Source organism: Balaenoptera physalus (genome assembly GCF_965194825.1).
Source record: "Balaenoptera physalus genome assembly, chromosome: 10".
Classification (NCBI taxonomy): domain Eukaryota; kingdom Metazoa; phylum Chordata; class Mammalia; order Artiodactyla; family Balaenopteridae; genus Balaenoptera; species Balaenoptera physalus.
The window spans coordinates 113,972,985-113,979,188 of NC_138889.1; the positions used below are offsets into that span (position 1 = coordinate 113,972,985).

At 67.0% G+C, this 6,204-nt stretch overlaps 2 protein-coding genes across 8 annotated transcripts in view; one reads left to right on the plus strand and one right to left on the minus strand.

Annotated features, from left to right (window-relative positions):
* The window catches only part of LRRC56 (leucine rich repeat containing 56), an 18,119-nt gene extending 16,450 nt beyond the window's left edge, over positions 1-1,669 (minus strand). Inside the window, 2 exon segments of the mRNA XM_082477770.1 lie at positions 1,188-1,338; positions 1,597-1,669. The gene's annotated coding sequence lies outside the window, so the exon portion shown is untranslated.
* Positions 1,517-6,197, plus strand: HRAS (HRas proto-oncogene, GTPase). 7 transcript variants are annotated; one of them, XM_082477794.1, is made up of 6 exons: positions 1,517-1,568; positions 4,551-4,712; positions 4,878-5,056; positions 5,147-5,306; positions 5,402-5,478; positions 5,832-6,197. In XM_082477794.1, exons 2-6 carry the CDS (start codon positions 4,602-4,604, stop codon positions 5,893-5,895), a joined length of 591 nt encoding a protein of 196 aa, XP_082333920.1. In that variant the 5' UTR covers positions 1,517-1,568; positions 4,551-4,601; the 3' UTR covers positions 5,896-6,197. The 7 variants fall into 7 exon arrangements, with proteins under 7 accessions (XP_082333920.1, XP_082333921.1, XP_082333917.1 ...); XM_082477795.1 differs by lacking the exon at positions 1,517-1,568 and adding an exon at positions 1,813-1,945; XM_082477791.1 differs by lacking the exon at positions 1,517-1,568 and adding an exon at positions 3,176-3,347.
* The last annotated feature ends 7 nt before the right edge of the window (positions 6,198-6,204 follow it).

A 6,204-nucleotide genomic window follows, 5' to 3' on the forward strand; every position in this document is an offset into this window, starting at 1 on the left:
TCCCCTTCTACAGCCCTCAGTTCAGTTGAGTGAGTGCCTTGCCTGAGACAGCGTGAGCTCTGTGTGGGCAGGACACTCACCTGCCATGTCCAGTGTGCAGAACAGGGGCTCAAGAATATCCCCCCCAAAATCAGTGAATGTGGCAGATGCAGCTTCTGGCCACTGTTCTTGTCTATCACCCCCTGTGGATGGTCAAGATTCACCCTCCCTGGGGCGGGGGTGGTCAGCTAGCCTTTGACAGAGAGGGTGGGAGGGAGTGCTGGGCCTTGGGACAAGCTGCCCGGGCTCCACGTGCCCTCGTCTGGAAAGTGACCACACACCAAGGACCCAAGGAGGTGAAGGCCATGCAGGGGAGCCTCACGAAGAGCCTCATGGAATTTCTGGCCAGGATTTCTTTCCAAAAGTTCCTCTACTGCCTGCCTTTCTCCAGCTGGTGAAAGGCCCTGAGCCTCAAAGGAGGACCCCAGCACCAGGCCCCCTAGGAAGATGCTGCCCCTGCCTACCCCAGGGCTGCCAGCCTCGGGCTCTGGGAGAGGGACGGGCTGGCCAGGCTGTGGCCTGGGACGCCAGTGGGCCACCCTCTTCCCTCTGTGCTTGAGAACAGCTGACCTGAGGTCCTGCCCATGACTAGGCCCAGAGTATGGGTCCAGATTAGCCAAAGGTCTTGGGGTCCAAGGAGCAGGGCCTGGGTTGGAGGCTGAGGTTCCCACTGAGACACTATCTCTTCTCATCTACTCACTGGCCTGGACCTGTCCACACTGTTCATGGCCCTGATCCCATCCTGCCCTGCCACTCTGTGAGCCCCCGAAGTTGGAAATGTGGTGGTCTTTCTCTCTCCACGGCCCAGACTAACACCAGCTCCTGGCCGGGCTCATCACCTCTCTGGGTCCCCTCCACCTGCTATCCCTTCTGAGGGTAGGGCCTCTCCCCTCCTAGGTCCCTATCATGGAAACTGCCAGAGTGGGTCCCTAGGCAGGGCTTGGGGTCGCTCCTGTCCCGGTGACCGCGAGACCCTCAGCAGGGCCAGGGGTTGTGGGATGGGTCCCCAGGGGACCAGATCTGACAATTGGGGCATCACTGGGACCTCACTGTCTTTCTGCTCCATCCCCGGCCTCAGTTTCCCCCCCGACACGGGACGAGACAGAGAGGCCTGCGGCTCCGGACCCAAAGGCGCTCTCGGCTCTCACCTGAGGGGTCGGCCCCGGTGCCCCAGCCCCGGGGACTTGGTCCCGGGCGCCCTCCTTCGCCGGGCGCTCTCTTCGACTTGGGGTTGTTCTTCCGGCCGCGGGGTTGAGGGGCCTGGGCGCCAAGGCAACGGGGGCGGGGCCTCCTCTGAATCTGCAAATATTCATGAGCCGCGGGAATCTTCCGGCTCCGCGAAGCCGAGTCACGCCCCTCAGCAACGGTTGCTAGGGCGGGCGGGGTGGCGGCCAACCAGGTTGGGGGGGTTCGCCCGTGTCCCGCCCCGCACGCACGGGAGCGCCCCTCGGGCCGGGAGGGAAGCTGGGGAGGTGAGACGAGGTCGAGACGGCGGGGCGCAGGCAGGCCAGGTGTCGGCTTCCGCAAAGGTGGTCTGGGGTGGAGACTCGCGCCCACCTTTCTCAGGTGGTAGGCGCCCGTGTCGGGTCGTCCCTGAGGCCAAGGCCCTGCGGGATTTAAAGGAAGCGCCTTGGGAAAGGACCCTCTGAAGACGAGGGAAATGCAGACCTGGACTCCTGGAGGGGAGTCCAGCGTGTCCGCGCCGGCGAGAGGCGCCGTCACCCGTTTTCACTTATCCGCCTTTACTTCGCGTCTACGCGCGTCAGGCGCGAGCCGGGCTCCGTCGTGGCCGCGGCGCAGTGCGCGGGACGGCCAACCGGACACAGCCACGGCACGTGGGGTCGGCGCCGTGCCTGGGGCGGGGGCGGCCCCCCAGGGGCCTGCCGAGGTCAAGGCTTGCAGTGGGGTGAGCTCCTGGGCAACAGCACGGAGCCGGCACGGGAGGGGGCCGAACGGCGCGGAAGGGGTAGGAATGGAAGGAGGTGCCGGCTGAGCAGAGGGGGAGGTTTGGCCTTACGTGTAATGCACCATTCTTTCTTATAAACAAGGAGAATGTGTTTATGCGTTACTTTGAAATTTTTTAAAATGTTAAATCATGTACTTCTGAGAGTCTCTAAAGGAGATACAATGTGCGTATTTATGCTTGGGGTGGGGGAGTCTTCAATTCAACCCCTTATGGCAACTTTTGGGTTGGATTTCCTGGGTACCGTTTGGGCCTCAGGGTGAGCTTCTGCAGGGCTGGGCTCCGGGCTTTGGGGAAGCTGGGTGGGCGGGTAGTCTGCAGGGCCTGCCGAAGTTGGGGGAAGCTGGAGATCAGGGAGCGCGGGACAAGGGCCCTCTGCGGAGCCCGGGGCGGGGCTGCGCACTACGTAAGTGAAAAACAAGACCCCCCCGCACTGGGTAAAAAGATTGAGCCGGACTCGCTGCTCCGCGGGCTCAGACGTCCCCGCCCAGCCGAGGCGCCCTGCGCCGCCTGGCCCTGGGCGCATGGCTGAGCCGCGCCCAAGGACCCCGCCGAACCTGCCAGGCGTCCTGGGAGCCGGGAGGAGCCCCTTCCGAAGCCACCTGCACCTGACCCTCGTCCCGGCAGCCCCTCCCGCTTTTCCCCGGCCTCGGGTCCGGGGGAGTCTGCGGTGCTGACCCCGCGGGCTCCACCCTCCCTGAGGCTCAGCCCTCGGGCTGTCCCCTCCGCTCCGGAACCCCTACGGTGTGCTGCGCGGCACGGCGCAGGGACGGCCTAGGGGGGCGTGGGCGCAGCTGTGCGCGCCGTGAAGGTGCCCAGGGGCCCGGCGCTGGGCTCCAAGAGCGGCGCAGGGGCTCGAATCGGACATCGGCGACCCCGCCCCAGTCCACACCCGGCCGCGGACCCGCTTCGCCGCGGGGTCTCTATCTCCCCGCGAGTCCCGCCTGTTCCCGGGAGAGTCCGGGCAGTCTCCGGATAAGTTGTCTCCCGCAGACCCCATCCCAGCGGAGCCAACCCCGCAGGCCGCAGCCCACGAGGCCCAGCCGGGCGGGAACCGCCCTCCGCGCAGCTCCCGGAAGCCCCGCCCGGCCGAGGCCTCTGACGGGCGGGCCTCTCGGCCAACCGGGGTGGGGCAGGGCGGGGCCCGGCGCGCGCGGCCAATGGCAGGCTGTGCCGGGCTGACGGACGGGCGCGGGGCGGGGCGTGCGCGGCCCGGTCGGGTGTCCGCCGCCCGCAGCCCCAACCGCACCCGCCGCGGACGGAGCCCATGCGCCGGGCGAGCCAAGTGCCCCGACCCCCGCCGCCGCCCCCGCCCCGGCCCCGGGGGCAGTCGTGCCAGTGAGCGGTGAGTGCGGCGGGGGCGGCGAGGGCCGGGCCGGGCGGGGGGCCTGCTGTCCTCGCAGGGCGCGCGGGCGCGCGGGGGCGCAGGTGAGCCGCGGGCGGCGGCGGGCGGGGCGCTGCGGCGGGGGTTGCGGGCGGCGGCTGGTCCGCTCTGCCTCACCCAGGCCAGCCCCTTCGGCTCCGTGTCCCGGGCCCTGTCTTCCGGGGCCCCACAAGTGCGCTGGGTGTCCCCGAGCGGAGGCCCGCCCGTGACCATAGCGCTAGGCGGGGTCTCCCACCCGCCAGAGACGCAAGGATTCCTGCGAAGAGCTCGGGCACCGGGCGGCCATCACATACACCAGACGAATCTGAGGTTTAGGAAGTCACTGCCCACTGTCCCCACAAGGGCATCCCTTCTTTAAGCATCACAAATTGGGGGCACCCCAGCTAGAGGCCTTGGCCCCAGGCCGTTTTCCTTTCTCACCTGTCTGCTTATTTCCGCACCTCCTTTGGGTCTTTTCCTGTGATCAGCTTCTGCTTCCTGGAGCCCTGGCCCCCTGCCCGCCTCCTCACCTTCCTTATGCTCTCCAAAGTTCTTTTGGTAGTGGGGCCCCGTGGGTTTCCCTTTATTTTTCCATTATGTGGATTTTTTGTTTGGAGCATAGCCCGAACCTGCCAAGGCAGGGGTACTTTCTGTCTGCTCGTCATCCTGTGCCTGGAGCAGTACCTGGCATGCAGTAGGTGCTCAGTGAATACTTGTCAAATGCACCAGCATGCCCGGGGGTGGGGGGGCCTGGAGCCGGTTGTCGGCTGCCACCAGCCTGTCCGGGCATGCTGCTGTGCCCGCCACTGTGGCAAGGCCTGTTCTCATGGGGGCGCTGGTAACCTCAGCCCACGGCGCTTCCAGTTCAGGCTTCTTGCCTACCCAACAGCTTCTAATTCGGGTGCATGCTTGGGAGACGCTCTCAGCTGTCAGCCCTGCCTCTGGGGGGCCGGCTCCCTGCTTCTCTCACACAGTCATTAAATGCAGCTGGAGGCAGGACCCCCCCGTCCCACCTCTGGGCTGGAGGTGCCACAGGTGAGTGGCTGGGCCACCATTCTGGCTGCCGCCCCTGTTACCTGGATGTCTGGGCCCAGAGGGCAGGCCGGGCCTGGGCAGGCTGGCCCAGGGAGCTCAGCGGGCCTGCCCTGCGTGGTCTGGCCGTGCTGAGTGCCGCTTCCTCGGCAGGTGGGACAGGCGACCACTGCAGTGCCTTGTGCTGTGGTCCTTTGAGGAGCAATGACGGAGTATAAGCTCGTGGTGGTGGGCGCCGGAGGCGTGGGGAAGAGCGCCCTGACCATCCAGCTCATCCAGAACCACTTTGTGGATGAGTACGACCCCACCATAGAGGTGAGCTGGCCTGGCCCCTGTACACAGCCTGGCTTCTGACACAGGCTTGTCTTCTGCCCGCTCTGCGGGAGGGGTCTCTTCGTCATAGGTCCTGGGGGCACGAGAGGAGCGAGGGAGGGTCCCGTCCCTGGGGGGCCGGCTGTCTCTAAGCAGTGTCCTCCCCAGGACTCCTACCGGAAGCAAGTGGTCATTGATGGGGAGACTTGCCTGCTGGACATCCTGGACACGGCGGGCCAGGAGGAGTACAGCGCCATGCGGGACCAGTACATGCGCACCGGGGAGGGCTTCCTTTGTGTGTTTGCCATCAACAACGCCAAGTCCTTCGAGGACATCCACCAGTACAGGTGAGCTGCCCACCAGCCCTCAGGGGCCTCCTGTCCTCCCTCAGGGGCCACGGGCAGCCTGCCCACCGGCTCACGCCTTCCCTCTTGCAGGGAGCAGATCAAACGGGTGAAGGACTCGGACGATGTGCCCATGGTGCTGGTGGGGAACAAGTGTGACCTGGCCGCGCGCACCGTGGAGTCTCGGCAGGCCCAGGACCTCGCCCGCAGCTACGGCATCCCCTACATCGAGACCTCGGCCAAGACGCGCCAGGTGAGCCGGCCCCCTGCCCCCGCAGCCAGCCAGGGCCCCGCCCCGCCCCGCCCGGGAGCCGCACTCACTGCCCCCTCTCCCTTGACGCAGGGCAGCCGCTCTGGCTCTGGCTCCAGCTCCGGGACCCTCTGGGACCCTCCGGGACCCCCGTGACCCAGCAGCCCCTCTCGCTGTAAGTCTCCCCGGATGGCAGGGCAGCGAGGGAGGCCAGGGCCCGGGTCTGGGCCGACACAGCTCCCGGGGGAGGTGGAGGTCCCTGGAGAGAGCTGCCCTGAGCCAGACCGGAGCGGTGACCCTGGGGCCCCCACCCCTGTGCCCCCAGATTGCCCCACGGGTCCTGGTCGGCCCCAGCCCTCAGCGGGCCGTGGGGGAGCTGCTGAGGACAGGCCTCTCAACGAGGTGGCCCCGGGGCCAGAGGGGAGCAGGGTCCAGCTCCCCGTTTGCGGGGTGGGGTGGAGAAGGGGCTGGGGTTCTGCTCGAGGCCGAGGCAGTGGTCCCCGCCCTGAGCTGGCCTCCTCTTCCCAGGGCGTGGAGGATGCCTTCTACACGCTGGTGCGCGAGATCCGGCAGCACAAGGCGCGCAAGCTGAGCCCGCCTGACGAGGGTGGCCCGGGCTGCCTGAGCTGCAGGTGCCTGCTCTCCTGACAGCGGCGTGGGTGTGGGGTGTGGAGGTGCCGGATGAGACGCGGGCTAAGGATGCAGGGAAGGAAGGAAGTGCCGCCAGAGCCTGGCCCGCCCAGGTCGGTGGACAGAGTGACCGCGGGCCTCCCGGGACGCTTTGCACAGACTGTCATGAACTGACGCCGGCGGCCCCCAGTTGTCACTCTTCTCCAGCCCTGTCCTGGCCCACTGGGCACAGGCTGAGTCGCAGTAAATTATTTCATGTCTTGACCCTGGC

Coding starts and splice junctions, on each gene's coding strand:
- HRAS (XM_082477794.1), top strand. CDS start 4,602: ATGACGGAGTATAAGCTCGTGGTGGTGGGCGCCGGAGGCGTGGGGAAG. Junction 5,307..5,401: donor CCTCGGCCAAGACGCGCCAG/GTGAGCCGGCCC, acceptor GACGCAGGGCAG/CCGCTCTGGCTCTGGCTCCA. Junction 5,479..5,831: donor ACCCAGCAGCCCCTCTCGCT/GTAAGTCTCCCC, acceptor TCCTCTTCCCAG/GGCGTGGAGGATGCCTTCTA.